The 21,543-nt window shown below is 37.9% G+C and overlaps 1 protein-coding gene across 5 annotated transcripts in view; it reads right to left on the bottom strand.

Moving 5' to 3' along the window:
- The window catches only part of PPP4R3B (protein phosphatase 4 regulatory subunit 3B), an 82,945-nt gene extending 66,469 nt beyond the window's left edge, over positions 1-16,476 (bottom strand). For 4 of the 5 annotated variants that reach the window (XM_078149524.1, XM_020996219.2, XM_020996220.2 and 1 more), the window contains exons 1-2: positions 16,121-16,476; positions 14,659-14,714 (exon numbers count right to left, since the gene is read on the bottom strand). In XM_078149524.1, the coding sequence (XP_078005650.1) occupies positions 14,659-14,714; positions 16,121-16,262 (198 nt within the window). In that variant the 5' untranslated portion in view covers positions 16,263-16,476. The remainder of the gene's footprint in view (positions 1-14,658; positions 14,715-16,120) is intronic. The other variant, XM_078149525.1, reaches the window with a different exon arrangement.
- Between the last annotated feature and the right edge of the window lie 5,067 nt (positions 16,477-21,543).

The following is a 21,543-nucleotide window of genomic DNA, read 5'->3' on the forward strand; positions in this document are numbered from 1 at the left end:
TAGCACATATGGCCTAATTTATCACAAAAGAAATACCTTAATGCTACCTACAGCAGAATTCTACAGCTCCCAAGAGGTGGTTTAGGAAACACAGTGATGGGCTGAGTCAGGAAGACCTGAGTTCAAATCCTGCCTCAGACACTTATTAGCCGTGTGACAATAGTCACCTAACCTCTGTGAACCTCAGTTTCCTCATCTGTAAAATGGAGATAATAGTAGCATCTATTTTACAATGTTATTGTGAGGACCAAATGAGATAAATTATACAAAGTGCTTCGTAAACATTAAAGAACTATATAAATGTTTGCTATTATTATTAATTTTTTGGCATTAAAAACATACATTTTTTATAAAAAAAAGAATGTTAAAAAGTGGCCTTGGGCCTCCCTGTTTGTTGTAGCCTAGGCATCTACCTGCCTTGCATATCTCTAATTTGAGCACTAGTTACAAACAACAAGGTAGCATTATTACCAAACATTACCAAGAAGCAGACAGTCTCTGCTTGGATATGTATTATTATAAAAAACATTACAACCTCCCCTTAACCCCCTAAGGGCAACAAACCTTCAGAAAACCATCCAAACTTTCTAAATAAGAGATCTGATCTCCAGTCAGGAAGACCTCAGGTTCAAGTTCCACCTCTGACAAACAGTGGTTGTGTAGTCTCCGTTCAGTGACTACTCAGTGCCTTACGTGATTCTTTAAGACTATACAGCTTCCAGAATAGTTACTGATCTGTACTGGTGGAGGGAGTTTCTTACTCAGAATTTCTTGTACTAATAAACTCCCTAGACAAAACTTAAAAAAACCAAAACATTTCTACATGAAAATATTTTAATTAGCAACATCCTATTAAAGTTAGAGAAAGAGAAATTAATTTCTGTAATTTCAACAGCATATGTAGGAAATAGATTCTAGAGGTTACCAGTATCCATAATATGAAAATAAAGGAATTGGGGAAAAGGGTCACGTAAAAGGCATATGGCCAATGATAGCACATTTACTGAGGCTATCTATAAACACAGCAAAGCAAAAGACACTAAGGTATGAATGAACAATGAATAGGTAGTAACTCTCCTCAATCCAAAAGAAACTCCTTAACACAGATAAATCCCAAATTGGTTGAATGTGTAGGAAGATTATTTTGGACCTAAGCCTTTCTGTGTACCCTTTTTTATTACTCTTAAGAGTAACTGTACTTACTTACGCCACTTTCTCCCTCCCCTCTGCCCAGAGCTTCCTACTCTTCCAGGGTATAAAATACATAGTATCAACACTCTTTTAATAGCATGTAGCTACACATAATCCACTCCCTCACCCTGACCTTTGCAAGCTTCAATACTACATAGGGTTTGGAAAAAAGCAGTCACTGCCAAGGAAAAGAATGCCAGGTTGATACAAAGAATATTCCAAACCAGAATGGGGAATCCTCTATTGGATTTATCCTGAATACTCAGGAAGATGAAGTACAGTGAACTATTGAGCATGCAAGGCAGTTTGCTTTTAACTGCTTCGTGGCACTCTTGCAAATACTGTTTCTACTTCATTGGAACATTACTTTCTCAGTTTACAAGTCAAACAGGAAATAAATGAGAAGACTGGCATTTTAAATTTTCTCACCACCATGAAAACTGGAGAGAGAAAAGGGTAGTTTTACTTATCCTGGTCCTTTGAAACAGTACAGGAAGAGATATCACAGACTTTTCTAAATTAGATTTTTACAATGTTATTTTATTATTAAAGATATCTTTCTGTGTGAGGGGGGAGGGGTGGATAGAAGGACATGAGGATATTTGATCCTATAATTTTATCTGTGTAATGACAGTGGAAACTCCCTCCACAGATACAGTCTTCAGCTACTTAAGGCATTGCAATGTAGTTCAAGTCCTGCTTGTAACACATTAAGTGTGTGACCTTGGGCAAATCATTAATTGCCCCAAAGTCAAATCTCTTAAGATTTAAAGTTGCATACAGATCAACATTAGATCTGTATAACTAGAGGAAATTGACACCCTAAGGAGTTCCCCATAACAATATTAATCCCAAGAACTGGGCAAAAAACCTAAAACAAACAAAAGTCCCATGTATAAAAGGTAACTGATACATACATAGACATGTACTGTAGAGCTGGAAGGGCCCTCAGAGGTGATTTAGTTTGATATTCTGACGGGAAAAAAGGTCATCTAGCCTTTTAGATCAAAGATTAATAGCTAAAAAGAATCTTAGGGATAATCTAGTCCAACTCTGCCATTTTAGAAATTAAGAAATTTTCCTGTACCATAGCACTCTATGGGGAAATCTAGTAAGTTTTTCTTTCCATCAAGCCTAAATTTTCTCCTCACAATTTCCACCCACTGCTCCTAATTCTCCTTTCTAGAATTAAGCAGAACATATCATTCTACCAATTATGAATTATATGTTGTATTATCTAGCCCATATTTCTTCATCATCTATCACAAGAATGGCATATAAAAGTTCATTAAATGTTTTGCTAAAAATCTAAGCAAACTATTATTTGCAGAATGTCCTTGATCTAACAGTTTTAAAGTGCTTAGAATTAAGAATTCGGTTGGGAATCAAAGATGCCAAAGTCAACCACTGCATCCCAGCCATCACCAGTTGTCTTGAATTTTGTTTTCCCATCGGACTTAGATGAGTCAGGAAGACTCACAAAGTGAGGCTGACCACTTTGTGAAACTCTGCCTCACTTAAATCCAATTCATATGAAGTCATCTCACCTGTGATATTGTTGGTCCTCTTCAAAAATGAAGGAGGAACAACATGTTGATCATCCAGACCCATTAACAACACTTTCTAGAATTTTTACAAGAAATGAAGTTCGGTGGCCTTTGCAGACTCCATTCCACTCCTCCATTTTTTTTAAAAATAGGGATATCTGCTTTTCTCTAAACCTATGGATACCTCTATATGTTCTTCATAATCATCACTGACATAATATCTCTAATTTCTTTTAGTATCTTAGGATGGAGGCTAGGCCTGATGTTCTAAATTTATCAAGGGCAAAAAGGAGCTCTTCTTTTATCAGTATTTATCTTGGGCTTCAACTACATACTTGCTATTTTTGTTCTGTCCCTTCCAGTCCAAAAATCGTTCTCCTTAGCAAGGCAAAGAGAAGCAAAGAGCTGAAGAGAATACTTTCTCTCATGCCTGTGTTTTATCACTGTCCCATCAACCTTGAGCAGTCCCCCTCTTCTCTATAATGTAGCTTAAAAAAAATATAACCCCTTTTTTGCTGTCCTTAGTTTTTCTCATTATCCTCAGCTTATTAGGAGACACTACTCTAAAAGGATAATTTTTTAAATCATCCTGTTGAGTGTCTTTCTTTTTTCTTTTGCTCTCTTTAAAATCTAAGTCAGTTGATGAATTCCTTGTACATTTCACACAGGTCTCTCTTCTTTCCCTCACTTCCCTTTGTCTTCAAAATTTTATTCGTGAAAGGTCCCATAAATACCAAAATACTAGTATCAGCAAATTTTGTGGTTGCAAACAAAACAAATCCTAGAAACAAAGTGGATGCTTATCAGCTAGGAAATACTGAACAAATATCACAGGTTACGGTAATGAAATTTGTAATAAAATGTGAGGAACTTATACAAACTTGGGAAAACTTGTATGAATTGGTATGGAGTGAAGCTGAACCAAGTGAAAAATATAAATAATGACTAAAATAATCTAAATGAAAACACTAAAATTCAGTTTAGCTCTGATTAATTGTAATGACCAATCTTAGTACAAGAATGATGAGGAAACACACTAGCCTCCTCTCAAATGCAATTACCAACTTTGCAATCTGACGTTCATTTGGCCATTGTGTCTCTAGGTTTTGCTTGAGTATTTCATGGCAGGGAGTAGGGAGGAAAGGTGATTAAAGGTAAATTACTAATATAAAAACAAAGTACAACAAAACTTTTAAGTTTTTTTAAAGTTTCACATAGTCACCTGCCTTTTCAAATGTATTAACACTCTTGAGAACTTCCTATCTGTTGGGACTTACTTTTAAGCCACTGGATCATATTCAACTTCTCTCAACTCTAAAATTTGTTCTTCCAAAATACAGAGTAAAAGTCAGACTATGCCCCTCTTTTTATCTCTATTACAAATTATAAGACGGAATACAGGGAAGGGAATAAGCATTTACATAGCACCTACTAAATGCCAGGCACTGTGCTAAGAACTTCATAAATATTGTTACATTTGAATAGTCATTTCCTCTAAAGATTCTCATCATTTCTAATATATAACCAACTTCTACTTTCTGATGAGATTAAGACCTAGAATACTTTTCTCTTGTTGTTTCCTCTACCTTTTGAAGGATATTATCATGAAAGCCTATCAAGATATTATAAGCACCTCTATTTTTGAAGGAGAGTACATGCCAGCCTATATCCAGTTAAATGAAGTCCCCTTACACTTTAATACTGGCTTCTATGACAGTCTTTATGATCTGTTTTCCAAACTCTCAGATACTTCTTCTCTGTCTAGGTTACCTGTAGTATATTTCACTATCAACATAGCTTGTTTCTGTCTTTGTTATCTTAACCCAAATGCTCTCTGGTTCTCGAATTTCTTCATATAAGTATAGCTTCTTAATATACTATGCTATCCAGTCCCTCCATCAAGGCTTAATCTACACTGTTTCTTCTGAATATGGTAAATCTTTCAAGAGTAGTATTTAGTCATGAGTCTCATCTTGTCAAGTCTCACTGACACAGCTGATACGGTCAACTTCCTTTCCTTGCATTAGCCTCTCTATTTCCTCTTGCTTATTACATCCACCATGTATACATTTGCGTATAGAAATCTATGTGGATAGAGCACCAGCCCTGAAGTCAGGAGGACCTGAGTTCAAATCCAGCCTCAGACCAATCACTTGACCTGTACTAGCTGTGTGACCTTGGGCAAGTCACTTAACCCCAAATGCCTCACTAAAAAAAAAAAATCTATGGCCATGTAGAACTGGCTCTTTTCTTGGATTTTTCTCTCATTAACTTGTGCATATCTTTATTAATATGGCCTACAGCATCTAGCTGAGATGAAAAGGGACCTTTATCTATACGTGGGTCCTACCTCTTTCCCCTTCTACATTCTCACACTTATCTACCCACAATTTACTGACTGTCCTTGAAGTGAAGAAATGTTGCAGAGCTAATGCAATGACAATACTTGACCAGCAGGTGCCCATGATCTGTCATTACCGTGAGAATGGCATTGGAGGTAAGGGGTAGGAAAATTCTAAGATTCTTAGATCATTTTAGATAAGGCAAGAGTTCTTTCAAAAGGAACTCTTAAGAAATTATTGGAAATACAAAACAGATTCACAAAAGCAGAGAAATGCACTTAAAGAATACTGTTCACAGATTCAATGTTAGCCACTGATGAGATTGGCTAAAACAGCTCACTGGAACACTTCATACCCAGCTCTTTTTCCTTACTATTTGAAGTATATGTTAAAATAAGCTACTCAATTTTCTTGCTGACAGTAAATTTAGGATAATGGTAATTCCAGGACTGATGGAATGAATCTTTAATCTTTTCCAGAATCTGAATCCTACTCTTATTTTCAGGTATGGGTCCCTATGATTTATTTTCTGGTTCTTTTCTATATTTCTGTTCCATAAGCCATCTTTTCTCCTTCAGAACATGGACTACTCACTACTTCCCTTACATAAGAAAAGTTATTCTCTTTTTGGTTTGCCAAAATCCTCCCCTAGACTGTCAGTGATCTCACATTTATTTGCTTCCTTTGGCCTTTCTGGGGGAGGTTCCAGGAAGACCTTTTCTCATTTTCCTCTGACCTGTTCAGTGTAACTAAAGCATAGTAATTAATCAGTTATAAAGGGAGGTTCTACCATTCAGTGAAGACATACTTCTTTGCCTTAATTTTAAGCTAGCATCTGTACTTAATTTTCCTAGTGACTCTGTAGCCTACGAAGGCAACACCTTTCCCTAAAACTTATCTGAATAACATCAGCTGCCTACAAACAGCTAAAATTAGACGGTCTCAAAACCCAAGTTCATTTTGGGTTATCCTCTAAATTCTTATTTCCTATCTGTTTCCTCTAGCTCTCTACAGAGATGACTGACAGGTCCTCAGCTTAATAAAAAATCAAGATTTTCCCCCAGCAAAGGTCATCTCAGTTTTACCCAATTCTTCAGATTCTTTTGGATGACACTTCACTCAGGCCTCCTCCTCCAAGGGAAATAGTTTTTCCACATACTTGAAAATATTAAAATGACAAAATAAATATGTAGTAAAAAATAAAAATCACCTTACTTTCTTTACAGGAAGAGTAGAATAATTTTCTCCTAACCATTTTAGACATCATTACATTATTATTTTTCCATCTGACCCAAACTCAAATACTTTTTTCACTCCTGCTCCCTAGCTACAGAGAATCATGAAGATTTGTTTGATATGAATTCATGCTGCTAAATTCCAACCTGAACCTTAGCAAGTGCACAGCAATCCCTTTTTATCCATTCCTCAGCCTGCTCTCCACAGAAAATATTACAGACTGTCTTCTTAAACTCACAACTTCCTACCATCTAATCAACTTTGATCTTAGTGGATGATCTTGTCACCTACTCTTTAAAAAGTTGAGACTATCTGTCCAAAAATCTTACATTTATACTCAATTTCTATGAATTTTTCCTTTTAATTTATGCCAGCATCAGAAAAAGAAAAATACAGTGTACTATGGTGAAAACACTGGATTAGATGTCAGATGACCATCATCTAAATGCCATTAAGACATTAACTCACTGATTCACCTTCATCAGAGCTTTTTGCCCAAATTCCCCAGTTGTAAAATGAGAGAGCTGTACCGAAAGTCTTAAGTCTCATCCCCTAATACTCAGTGATTATGAAGAAATATCTCCTTTTCTCCTTCCTCATTATATGTGCTTCTTTCTTTTACCTCCTGAGGATCTTGTTTCTATGTATATCCCCTACTTACCTGGTATCCTTGATCTACCTCCTTGTGTTGGTTTCTCCTACCTTCAAAAGCATGTAGAGGTCTTTGAAAACAAACAAAAATTTTCTTTATATTTTAGCTACCTGAACTTCTTACTGCTCGACTTAAATTTTTCACTCTACTTACACTGTCTACATTTCACAGGCTCAGAATCAGAGGCTTCCAAACCACATCTGATCAAGGTAACTCCAGTAAAACATACACAAAACAACTGGTTTTATCACTCTTTGCTTGAAGACTACCAGTGAAGAGAGAACTTGCCACCTCCACAGGCTAGCCATTCTCTTTTTGGATAGAATAGCTCTAATTGGTAAAGCATTTCCCCCTACAGTAACCCTAATTCTGCCTTTTAAAAACTTTTGCCTATTCTCCTTCCAGCTGTAAATTTGTGATCCTAGTTAGGCCCTTTAGGGAGAGACATGACAATCCTCATCCTTTTTCTCCTGACAACTCTACAAGTATTTGCAGTTTTCATATCCTTCCTATGTCTTCTATTCTCCAGAATAAACAATCTTCATTTTTTTCAACTTGTCTTCATATGGCATAATCTTAAGGCCCTTCATTATCCAAACTGTTCATTTTACTGTCTCCCATTCCCTGCCTGAACTCCTGACACCTGTTTTTTAATCCTTGCATTCTACTATTAAAGTCATCAATGATCTCTTTTTAGCTAAATATAAGAGCTTATCTTAATATCTTTTCCACCTGATGCAATATTTGCTTCTGTTAAGCTTCTACTTGACATGTAGAGCATGAGGATCAGATAACCACTAAGGGTCATACAACCCCAAAACCTCCGGTTAAGAAGGAAGCTCAGCTTCAAATATCTCATTTCTCACCTGGTTGCATTACTTTGGAACTTTTCCACCACGCCCCTTTCCAGCATCACCCCATAACCCTCTTTCAGATTCCTTTTGTGTGTTGTCTTTCCCTATCAGACTGCAAACCCCTTGAGGGAAGGGACTGTCTTTCTTTTTTCATATTTGCACTTAGCACAGTACTTAGTATCGGCAGATAGCAGGTATTTAATAAATGTGTATTGACTGAATGACTGCTGTATTTGTTCTCCTATCCTTCTGATCACTACTTTCATCTTTTTCATTAAATATTCTTTCCCGACTCCTAAATGTGGCAATCCCACAAGGCTCAGAGTTTGGCTTTCTGCTTCATTCTCTCTAGAGAAAAAGTTTAGAAAAAGTTCTAGACCTGGAGTCAAATGATAAGTGGGTTTATGTGATCATCATGGTTAAGTCACTTAACCTCTCTGAGACTGAGTATCCTCATTAAGCAAAATGGAAACAAGTTCCCTGATCCTACCTACTTCTAAAGATCATGATAAAAGCACGTTGTAAACCTTACAATGTTAAAAGAAATAGATTATTACATTTATTCCTTCAGAAAGTTCACCTTATTACAGCTACAAATAACCTTTTTGTGTAGAAGACTCCTAAAATCTCCAGCCTCCATTCCAATTTCTAGTTTCTTATTTCCATTTGCATTCAGGAGACTGCTGTTTTCCCTGAAATTCATTCATAACATGCCCTATAACAATCTTCGTCATCTCCTATGAAGGTGCACCACATCCAACCTCAATCATGTAGGTTATCTTTAGCTTCCCACAACCAGCAAAAATCAGTTGACTCTTTATCAGATTTCCTCTGAAATGTCCTTTCACCCTTCATTCCAACTGTTATTACCCTAATCTAGGTCTTTCATCACTTGACTCCTGAAATCTTGAAATAGGCTAACTGCTTTTTCATCCTCCAAGTCCTCTCTTCTCTCATACTGCTCCCCACTGTAATCCACTTTGTCTTCTGTTGCCAGACTAACTTCATAAAACACCACTTTTACCATGTTCGAGAACCTATAATAATTCCATGTTATTTATTATCAAGCCCAAACTTCCTAATATCCAAAATTCTTTATAGTCTGGCTATATCTTACCCACAAAACATAACTCCTTAAATCACATAATGTCAGAACTGACACAGGTCTTACAGATCATCTAATCCAACTTCTCATTTTAGAGATGCAGACTCTGAAAGGGGAACTGAGATCTGACTAGGTCACAAGGCTAATTTATGGCATATCCAGGACTAAATTCAAGATTCTTAACTTCTTAGCTTGGGATATTATCATGTGTGTGCATATATGTGTGTATGTGTGTGTGTGATCTGATCCAACTAGTTTTGACTTCCAGCATAGTTCCCATCAGTATTCTAGCTCACATCACCAATTCTGCATACAATTTGTTCATGATCACCCTTTCTTACAGGAATTAAATCTTCCAGTGAAGATTTCCCTGATGGCCCCAGTTTATAATCAATCCCTTCCTCCTCTGAATTTCCATTGTACCAATTTCTCTTAGAACAGTTTAATTCACCACACATTGGGCTGCTCTTCTTCTGTTCTTTTCTTCTCCTCCTCCCTCCAATCTCCCTAATAAGATCACAACTTTTAGAAAGCTAGCATTATATTTTTATTTCTTAGACATGGCATATATATACTAAAAAATATTACTTTTAGGGGCAGCTAGGTGTCGCAATGGATAGAGCACCAGCTCTGAAGTCAGGAGAACCTGATTTCAAATCAGGCCTGAGACACTTGACACTTACTAGCTGTGTGATCCTAGGCAAGTCACTTAACCCCAATTGCCTAAAAAAACCCACCAAAAACCAAAAACAAAAAACAAAATATTACTTTTAACAGAGATTCACATGCATAAATTGCTCATTTTAATGTTAATGGTGGTAGTTATATAAAGTCATTCCTATTTCTTAATAATATTTGTATATTTGGTATCTGTTTATATGTTGCCTCTTTGTTTTTTCTAGTACCTATGTTTTAAATGACCCAACCAATTTATAAGCTTACTTAGCATAAGCAGGAATTTTACTTTTTCACAGTGCCTACTACAATGCTATTCAATTCAATACAAATATTTATCACTAAGCATCTGCTACTTACAAGGCACTCCGCTAGAGATACAAAAAAAAAAAAGAAAACTACTCCCTACTACCCCTTTACCACATGTCCTCTCTAAGCTCAAGGTCACTTTTTCCCAGTCTCTGAATGTATTGACGGGAGAGTGTTGTCAGACTTTTGGGAGAGATTTTGGCATCAACTATTCTTGCTACAGCGCCTTAGCAAAAACCCCTAACCAAAAGCTTTTTAAAAAAGAAAAGTACTTGCTTACATTCTTAGAAGTGGGCAGATGCAATGTTTAAATAGATAAGTTTGGGAAGAGAAAGAGTACTAAAACTAAGCAGATCAGGAAAAATTCCCAATGGGGGTGGCATTTGAGTTTCGCCTTGAAAGAACCAAAGATTCTAAGAGTGAGAGGTAAGAAGTGCATTATAGCTATGTGGCACAGCCTGTGCAAAGACAGGTGGAGGCAGCAAGAGGTGCCATGAAAGCAGTTACCTGCTACTTACCTTTCCTAAGAATGGCCACAGCTTCCCCTCCCCCATTTTAGCCATGAGAACCACATCCGGAGGTAAGTCTTGGGCAACAGACAATTTAAATGCTGACCTGTGATGATTATCACCCCTTGTCCCTAACCCCTCACCTATGCTATTCCCATTTCTTTTTACTTTCCTTACGCTGACAGAGCAACATAAAAAAGACTGACCAAACCTGCTTGATGGTTGTTCTTCACCCTTGAGAGTCTATATGTGAGGTTTTTTGGAGGATAAAGTAATGTGACCACAGTCAAGTTATTTTAGCTTTCTGGGACATGTGTTCTATCTTTAAAATTGAGGAAAACAGTACTTGCCATTGCCAGTCTCCTATCCTTTTAAAAGCTTTGATTATAAACAATAGTATCACATAGCTATAGTACAGTTCTCCAAAGGTCAATCCCATTCAGATCTCTGATTCCAGGCATTAACTTCACATAAACTAGCCAAAAGATCATTTTCTATTCTGCTTTAAAATCAAGATATTTAATAATGTCCTAAAAAGTATATGATAGTGTCCAACAACTCTCAATTCTTCTAAACAACTCTTCTCACTAAAGTTCTCCCCTGAGTGTAAAGACCTCTTTGGCTACTCTGGCTTAGCATCTCTCAATTAATCTTCAATAGACAAGTGTGCAAAACATTTAAAAATTACAAAAAACACACTAGTTAAGTTCAATTTGTTAGTAATACCCCAGAGCACTATAGCCTCATATGAATTAGATAGGTAGTAAAGAACACTACATTCCATTTTCCGTCTTCCCTCACCCCCAAAATTCAATTAATGTTAATAAAAGGCAATGTGACACAGCCTTGCACTCAAAAAGACTTGGGTTCAAATGCTGACTAACAACACACTTATGCTGTGTGATCCTGGGCAAGTCATAATCTCCTGATGCCCAAGTTCATTCCTTTTAAATTACAGACCAGCTGCTGATCAGCATGACTGGAGTAAGTTTCCACAATGGAAATTCCCAATACCAATGAAATCAAAGGTCCACATCCATCCCTTTCCTCCACCACTCCCTACCCAAAATTCTGTAACTCTAACCTATGTCCAAATACAGGATTTTTTTTCAATTTTCAACTGTAATTTTAAGAGAAGCTAAACATTTACTTTTCTGTATGTTTCAAAATTAAAAAAAAAAGAAAATATCCTCATTGCTAATGAGCTATTACTATATTAGACATCTATTAAATACTGATGACATAACAAGTTTACGAACTACTGAATACATTAGCATCATTTGTAAATCCAAAAGATTTCTGTGGAAAACTGCTGTTTAATTATTTAAGGGGGGGAGGGCAGCTAGGTGGCCCAGCAGATAGAGTACCAGCCCTGGAGTCAGGAGGACCTGAATTCAAATCTGGACTCAGACACATAACACTTACTAGCTGTGTGACCCTGGGCAAGTCACTTAACCCCAACTGCCTCACCAAAAAAACAAACAATAATTTAAAGGGGATAATTAAAAAGAAATAAAAAAAAATAAAAATTCCTTAACTCTGAAAATATTAATGTCTTTGAAAACTCCAAGCAAATTTTGTGATGCGGTTTTGTAAATTTAAGAATAAGAGGTAAACATTCTTTTGTTTTGTTTCAGTTTTTTGGCTAGGCAGTGGGGTTAAGTGACTTGTCCAGGGTCACACAGCTAGTAAGTGTTATGTGTCTGAGGCCAAATTTGAACTCAGGTCCTTCTGAATTCAGGGCTGGTGCTCTACCCACTGCGCCACCTAGCTGTCCCACAGGTAAACATTCTTAATGAGCTAAATACTACCCCCCATTTCTGTCTTGTTTCACTGTTTTCTAAGCAGGCCTTTTTCTGTAGCTAATGTTGGACTTCCATCCTGACTGCAGTTAATGTGTTAACTGAAAATGATTCTTATCTGCTCAACAAAATAAGATCTCCTAAAAAAAAAAAAGAGATAAAGCTACAATTATTCAAAGAAATTAAAACAAAAATGAACATCATTTTCTAATACATGAGAGGTTTACAATAAAGAGACAAGTCATCCCATGCAGACCAGAGTTTCATTTCCATATAAAAGACAAGATTTTGCCAAATTCTCACTTAAAGTTCTCTGATAAAAATATTCTTAGTAGGTTAAAATCTACAAGATTTAATCTGCAAGCATGTAATAAAGAAACCTTAATGTGCTGCAGAAATAAGAGGCAAGAAATTAACCATGGATGAAGTCTAACTACTGAAAAATTATTAAAATAAAATGAAAACATTTGCATAAAAAAAGTGATTTTTTGGGATAATATATAACCCATCATATAAAAAAAAGTAGCTCTTCTCACCTCCATGAGAAAGAATCAAAGGTTTTATCTGCAGATATTTGTAAATTAGTATAACAGCAAATATAAACTCATTACAGCAGCCATATGAGATACAAATACATATTAAACATTTATTTTTAAAGGTGTAACATCTACAATGTTACTGGAACTTTGATATACTTGAAAAAATTCTTAGGTCCATGCTATGGAATTACATTATAAACCTTGTTATAATGCTATCCTCCCAATATTTTTAAAAACTAAAGCCTTGAAGCTAGTCTAAGATGAATGTTAGAATAAATTGTTGTGGAGAGAATTATAGAATCTCCAAGGTGAAAGAAACCTTGGAGGGGATCTTTCAAACCTGTGGCTAAAGCAATTATCTCTTCTCATCTACCTTGTGCTCATCTAGCTTTTACTATAAGATTTGCAGAGACAGGAAATTCAGATTTTTAGACTTGGAAAGGACCTCACAAACCCTGTCTAGACCAACTCACACACAGAGGAATACCCATCATAACACATCCAAAAGTAGCTGTCTAGTATCTGCTTGAAATCTCCAGGGAGGTGGAACCCCATTATTTCTTGAGGTAGTCCATTCCATTTTTGGACAGTTTGAATTTTAGGAAGTTTTTCCTACCTCTATCTTTGGACAGCTCTAATTGCTGTGAAGATTTTTCTCATATTAAGTCAACATCTACCTCTCTGTAACATGTGACCTTCTTTCAACAAAGGTCTCAAACAATGTTACAGTCATACAAATGAGGGGGAGGGGGTGGAGAGAGAACCACCAGACCATTAAGGCATATTTATTTAGCACTTATTATGTGTCAATTCTAAAGCATTGGGGAATACAAAAGAACGGAAAAAAGACAAAGTTCCTGACCTTAAGGAGCTTACATTCTAATAGAGAAAACAATATGTAAAGGACTTGGTAGATACTGGACATATTCAGTGTAGGTGGAACATAGTGAGAGAGGGGATGGGATCATAAATAAATTTTAACAGTTGATTCTCATCCTGAGCAGAACTAATACAAATCAACATTTCAAAAAATTAGTTCTCTGCAAGGATAATTTAAGAAAAACAAATTCCACTGAAATATCTTATTGGGGAATAGAGAATTATGTAGTACTTCTGACAATCGATTAAGAGTGAAAGAAAACTCACTATGTGAGTTCCACTATTCATAAAACTTTTCCTCATATTGTAGTATATTTCCATCACTATGCATGTACCATTCAAACGCTCATAAGTATGCAAACTTCAAGGCAATTACAAGCTAAACGGTATTCTGAAATTCAGAATTTAAACTAAATTCCACATTAAAGTTACTTTAAATACACAGGCAAAAGAAGTGTTTCAATCCTTGTAGCTACTCTCAGAGATTAAAAAATAATTATGTTGACATAAACAGCATACTTAAAGGAAAACCTCTCTGTTTCCTAAACGTCAAATACAAAACATAAAAAAGAAATAGCAATATACACATTTTTAAAGTATCCTTTTATCAGTATACTAAAAATATACCTTAAAATGGTATTTAAAAGCTGTATGCTACTTTTAAACCTCAATCTTGCTTGATTTAAAAAATCTAACTTCACACACAACACTCTCCTTGACTTAAAGAAAACCCTTTAAACTTCCTTTCTCTAGATACAGAGATGCTCCATCAGAAATAACCAGCATTTTCTAATAAAAACAAAAGTAATTAAAATAAGACATTTTCCCAAATTATAACCAAACACAGGTTTAACTTTGTGTATGTGTGTGTAAAGAATTTTTAACTTGTGAGGTATGCCATAATCAGTAATTTTGTTTAAGAAATACACTTTGCCTTAACAAGAAAACTTCATGATCTGTGCCTAATTGATACTGCATTGATCTAACCAGCAATCCTTAATTAAAAATAACTACTTGCCTGTTGTTTCTGATATGCAGTGTTTGGATTTATCTTTGATTCCAACAGTAGTGACCCTAAAAGGTGACAAGAATAACATATTTAACATTTCAACTTTAAAAACCAAAATAAATATATAAAAATTCACAACACAGGAAAAAATCTCTCTTCAGCCAACTAGACATCTGTTTTGAAGTAAAGAAATATGTTCCAATCCACATTTTCTCTCCACACTGAACAAACTCATTTAATTTAAAATACAACTCTTTATTTCCCACACCTCCATCTCAGTCCAGCATTAAAAAACAGGACACAGAATTAAGGAAACCAAATGACAAGCAATAATCAACTGAAGCCAAAAAATTTTGAATCCTATATGACTATTTTGGACCAAGTTGAAAAAAACAACTCAACATTAATAGCCTACCACACTACGGTAACAAAATCTTAGATCAATACAAAATTACAGTATTTCATTTATTCATCTCATCCAATAAGAACAAAACTTGAAATACTTTGTGTAAGGGCAGAATTTTGTGGCTATTTAAAATACATTTACTCCAGTGCCTACTATGTACTAGGAGCTAAAGATAAAGACACAAAAAGAACGAAACAATCCCTTTTCTAGAAGAACTCCTTTATTATTTAAAATGAAAGGGAAAGTGCAGGTGAGTGTCGAGTAGAGAGAAAGCCAAAGATCAAAAATTTTTCTTTTCCTAACAGCTTCACACTTTTGTTGTGGAGAGGTTCTTGATCCCACAATCAAAGGTGGCAAAATTACCGCTCTACGTTTTCCAATGTTAAAACTTCGGTTATAAAACAATGAATACGAATTTACACACAGTCTACTTTGGTGTCTTATCCTGCTTGCAGGGTAAAGTATCCTTTTCATCGCGGCCTCCACAAAGGATTACTCTGGAGCTACCTCAGACCTAAGTGTGTGCGTGTGTGTGCATGTATCGTGGCAACAGTCTGCAGTAACCGACACCAGGCCCATGGAGGCTTTTGGATTTCCCCAGCACCTGTCGGTGGTGGCAATTGGGGCGGTGGGTAAAGAAGGAGCAATGTTAAAAAAAAAAACAAACTGCTTATCAACTAAAGTTTTATAATCTGTCCCAGAAACAAAATAACGGGTAAAAAATAAACAAGACCCCAGCTTTCAAGTAGGGAACCCATGACTACTTCCTCCCTTCTGCCCAACGACCAAGACTTGGTGGTGGTGGTATTGGGGGGTGGTCTGGAGTGGAAAGTAAGCAAAACCCACTCCAGAAGCGGAGTACCGAGGGTGGGGAACCATAAACAGCTGCTAATTAGGAGTAAACAGGAGAAGACAGGGGTCCTCGCACGGGTGCGAGGAGAAATAAAGGCGACAGGCAGGAGCCCTCTTCAGGAAGCAGAGAAGCCTGGGGCCTAAATCAGCCTCAGCAACCCCCAGGCTGCAAGCGAGGTCCCTCCCCCGTCCCCGCCGCCCCCGGATCCTTACCGTCGGACTCGGCCCGCACCAGGAGCGACATGCCCTTGAGCCGCTCCACGTAGGTGGAAGAGACATGCCCGGTGCCCCTGTCGTCCCATTGCCGGTCCTCGTTCAGGGTGTACACCTTCACCCGCCGCCGCGTATCCGACATGGTGGCTGGCCGCTACGCTCCCGCCCCTCCGGCCGCCACCACCGCCTCCTCGCTAGCTAGTCCGGATATCTCAGTCCCGAGAGCACGCAGCGGCAGCGGCGGCGGCTCCGGACAGGCCCCTGTTCACCATGGCTCCCGGGAGCGGTCGCACGCAGGGGTGACCACAACTACCGAGCCCCCGGCACCCCCGTCCGCGCTTTCACCGTCTCCCCTCCCTCCCCCCCGCTCATACACACCCACCCTCCCTCCGCCCACCCCCCTAAAGCCCCCCCCCGGGGGCTCGCTCGCTCTCCCGCCGCCGCCGCCGCCGCCGTAACCACTACAAGTCCGCCATCTTGTAACCCGATTCTCTCTGCCTTTCTCTTCCTCCTCCAGCGGGCTCGCACGGGCTGCCTTAGCAGGGGCTACGGCGGCCGACGAGCTCAAAGCAAGGCTCCTGACTGCTAGTCCCGCACGCGCTTCCTGGGGCCAGCGCTGCAGGCAGGAGAAGCGTTCTCGCGAGCGGGGAGGTGGTGGGGGGGAGGATGAGGAGGATCTGGAGGGTAGTGAGGCCGGGAATTCGAAGGGGAGGGGCGACTTGTGCTCCTGGCTCCTTCTAAGTCCTTGCTCTGGCTACTTTGGATGGAGTCTCCTGGGAACTCTGTTTGGGGCCCGGGGGGGGGACAAACGAAGCGCGGAATTGGTTTGCTTAGACTCGCTGTTTTGGAGGAGGAGGGGGAGGCGTGCGTAGGTAGTCGGGGGTGACAGGATTGAGGGGTCGCCCCGCTCACATTCAAACGGACAGAGGACGCCGGCGGGCCGGCGGCGTGCTGACTGGAGGAGTGTGTATATAGAGGAGGAAACCTCATCCAGAAGTGGGGGCGCCTCTCGTCACCACGGAGGCGGGGATGAGAAGCAATGCTCTCTACGACGAGCTCCGGGGAGACTCGAGAACTTGGGACCGCCCCTCCCCCTTCCCCGCTCCCCGGGAATCTCCCGACGTGTCCCCGAGGAACATGGGTGCAGTCAGTCCAGAGGTTGTGGGAACCGAAGTCCTTGCTCGGAAACTTTCCCGGGTGATTTGTGCCCTTAGGTCATAGGTTTTGGTCGGCCATTGGTTTTCTTGTTTTGATAAAATTGGATGGGCAGTGCATCGTGGGAGTTGTAGTCTTGTTAAAAAACTAAACAAGACAAAACAAAATAACCGTTGAAGAAAGGTTGGAAAAAGCCAAAGTATTTCGTATATAGGGAGCCTGGAAAAACAAGACCAAGATGAACCGGTTTTAAATAGGGTCCTCCCTACATTTTGCACCTTTGTTTTACTTAGAAACGCACTATATAGAGATGCTGCCCCTCCACAATGGGATATAACAAGCTATGCAAAAGTTTCCCCATAGATCTTATTCTTTCAGACTTCAACTTAGATTGTCTTAACACAGTCAGCAATTCCGGCTTGTGTTTTAGGGGAAAGGGCTTCGAAGAAGGTAATTGAAGTACTCTTTCTAGAACCAAGCCTTTTTTCCAGCGGTTTGTGACAGAGCAACCAAGCAAAGAAAGCAACAGTTTTGACACTTGCTACCCAGTCAAGTTACCTTTTCACACTATAATAATTCACCTAAGCCCCTGATTCTTTCAACTCACTGAATCTTGAGCTTGGTCATAAGAGAAAAAAGGAGGGGCAGGGAGTGCTGAATTTGTAGCCGTGAGGGGGGGTGTTCTTGGTCAGGTAACTTAACCTATATGAGCGCTAGCTTCATAAATTGTAAAATAAGGGTAATGATACTTGAAGTACTAACTCACAGTCTTTTGAGGCATAGAAGAGTTTATAGAAGGTAGCTTGAAAGTCTTAGTGCAGTTTTAAGCAATCTTTTACATGGTTATGCTTTAATAGCTTAAAATTTCACTAATAATACTTTCAGATAACCTTGCATAAAATACTATTTAAATATGAGCTGTTATTATCTGTCACCTCTAGATTATAAGCCACCTAGGGTACATATTTCAAACTCTTAAATGTTCAGTTTTCTCCAGGATCCTTATTTTTCCTCTCTGTCTCTTTTATTTTTTTGGAGGCAATCGGGTTTAAGTGACTGGCCTAGGGTCGCACAACTCGAGCCCTCCTGACTCCAAGGACTATTTTGTATCCAATTCGACATCTAGCTGCTCCTCTAGCATTCTTTCAAGAACAAGAAGTTTTAGACTTTATACCCCCAAAGCAAAATAACTTACCTCAAATCTCTGCTTAAGCTGTTAATTTATATTAGTGTGAGAGGTTGTTTAACTTGCTCTATGCTGAAGAATCATTTATTCATTGAACTCTTGGTAAGTACTATGGGGATTATTGTGCATCCTACTAGCCAACATTTTTGTAGTACTTTGTGGTCATCATATCTAATTTTATTCTCATAGCAGCCTTGTGAATTGTCTACTGCTAGTCCTGTTACAGCTGTTGCTTCCCACAGCAGTGACTGTTGAGGGAAGTTAGGTGAGCAATTTCCCACTTCTTTGCTTTTGACTTCTGCTGGGACCCTTGACTGAGTATTTCCCTAGACTTAAGTCCCATTGCTGTCTTGCCAGGAATATGTCTTTTTTTCTTTTACCTCTGGCCCTTAGGACTTGACTTTCTTTTTCCTGATTATTGACTACTATGACAAGCTCCAGTCCCTGACTTCCTACTATCTAGCTGATCCTGTACCCACAATAACATTCCCCATAACACCTCAGTCATTTGTCTGGGAATATTCCTGGTCACCTTCTGGAGGCCCTGCCTCTGGGTGAGGCAGTCTAGACAAGATCTAAAGTAGAGAGTAGAGCTATTTTTTTAAAAACAAATGGGAAAACTGGGCTTTGGAGAAGTAAAGATATTTGCCTAGGTTTTAGTGAACGGCAACTTCAAGACCAACACTAATTTCTTTTGACTCTAAATCCAATGCTCTTTCCACCATACCACAGAGGCTAGTCTCTACAGAAGTGTACAGTTTAGGAGCAGTGATGAAATATATGCAAAGAACATTAAGGCAGTATGTACCGTATTTCCACTTACACCAAGTGCCAAGGCAACACAAGATGTACCAGCTGCTGAAGTGTTAAAGATAAGATTGTCCCTACCCACAAGGAGCTTACAATTTAGGATGGCAACAATATATACATAAAATAGTGTTCTAAGTGTGTAAGAGAGAAACTGTTGCCCAGTTTGGAGCTCTACTCTTGTGGGTTTAGAATGCTAGGCTAAAGAGTTTTGGTTTTGTTCAGTTAGAGGGCCAATGGGTCAGGCAAAGGAACTGGTGGCTTAAATGGAGGGTTTGCAAGGGGTTTGGCTTCCAGTTCTTCCCAAAGGACATTGTAGACATTATCTGGAAGCTTCTACTTTGTAATTGTAGGGCATCATGATGATTCAGTTTTTAAAATGAGTTTTTTACCAGCTGGAAAATTGAGATCTAAGAATGATTGTCATCTGAGCAAGTTCACTGCTCATGCTGGCTTGACTTAGTAGATAAGAATATGTAATTGTCTAACAACACCTGAAAACTGAATATATTAAACCAGTAGGTTTTTGCTTTTCTTGCTTCAGGCCCTATGAGATTTGTTGTGCCTTGTGATATAAGATAAGATGGAATAAAGAACTTCTTTATTGATATATCTGATTTGTATACAAAGTTTATAATGAATCTACTTTATGAAGCAAATTTACCTGTTCCTAAGTGTTTCCCAGTCCACCTTAATGCCAGTGTTGGAACTCTATTGATTGTCTTCACTTTTGTATATATTGTTTGTATAGAGTAGTTTGCATGTTGTCTCCCCCATTATACTATGAGCTCCTTGAGACCAAAAACTGTCTTTTTTTTTGTTTTGTTTCCCTACCGCATAGCACACTGCCCAGTATGTAGATGCTGCTTGTTGACTTACTATCCAATCAAGTACATTTTACATAAAAGTTTAATTTCTTTTGAAGAAACAACTTTTAAACCAAATATAGAAAACTTAAATATGTGATATAAATGTAATATCCTCAGAAATGTTTGCATTGTATGTGACCAGTAGCTTGATTCAAATCTTTTTCGTCTAGTCTTTGCTATATCAGCCTATATAAATTACAGTTTCTAGTTAGAAATACAGTGGTGCAAATATTTTGTTGTTGGTAGATAATCCATCCAAATCAACCAATAGGAGCATAGATTTAGAGCAGGAAGAGACCTTAGAGGCAATTTGAGCCCAAACCCCTCATTTTACAGATGAAGAAATTGAGGCTGAGAGTTTAATTATCTTTCTGAGTGTAAACACAGCTGGTAAGTGTCAGGCAGGATTTGAACTCTTAAATCTTTGACATCAAGCTTAGTACTCTATCCACTACGCTAATTAGTTGATCATGTTTTTGAAGAATGTTGTATTTATAAAGATTGATATATGAAGAGCCCTGGTACTTTTTGTTTGCTTTAAAATTTGATTAGAAGACTCAAGAGTCTCTACTTTGACTAGCCCAATATATAGTTTTTTAAAATCGGTTTTATTTAATTTTCAGTTCCAGATTTCCTCTCTCCTGCTCCTCCAGCCATTGAGAAAGAGAAGAAACCAACATTGCAAATATGTATAGACGTACAAAACAAATTTCCTCATTAACCATGTTCTAAGAACCAATATATAGTCATAATTGAATTTTTTAAATGTTATACTGTAGATTTGGTTAACAAAAATTAAACTAAAAATGCATAAAAGTTGGTTTACAATAGAAAATACAACTTAAGTGGGTAGTATGCATAGTGCTAAAGAAGAGATTTTTATATTTATTGTTAGATATTGTTTTATCACACATTGGTGTTCGTAGCAAAAAGACAAAAAATATCTTGACTCTTCCTCTAAAATGAGATGGTAGCTCAGAGCAGAAGTTAAACGTAATAAGCAGAACACTATGGTATAATGTGGAATTTTGATTCTCTTTTTTAATTTTTTTTTTTTGAATTTTGATTCTCTTGTGATCTAAGGTTTTTTTTTTCCTCAAACAGTAACAAGAAAGATAAGTATTTAAATACTCTACTCTTGGTAAGTTGTAGTTTGATACATTTGTCATGGTGAGGGTTATTTGTTTATTTAGAACTCTGCTTTAAGTAATGACTTGAATTAAAGTTTAATATGCTAGCAGCGTGTAGGCACTAACCATGATATTTGCTAGGGCTTTTTGCATTGTAGTTAATATAGGATCTTACTCTAATAAATAATCTATTACACTTATAAGCAAATAACATCATAATCAGATAGTTCCTGGAAAAAATTTAAAATCTACAAATGTTTCATTGAATATAATGTG

Source organism: Phascolarctos cinereus, unplaced genomic scaffold (genome assembly GCF_003287225.1).
Source record: "Phascolarctos cinereus isolate Bilbo 61053 unplaced genomic scaffold, phaCin_HiC Scaffold_2;HRSCAF=192, whole genome shotgun sequence".
NCBI classification, from domain to species: Eukaryota; Metazoa; Chordata; class Mammalia; order Diprotodontia; family Phascolarctidae; genus Phascolarctos; species Phascolarctos cinereus.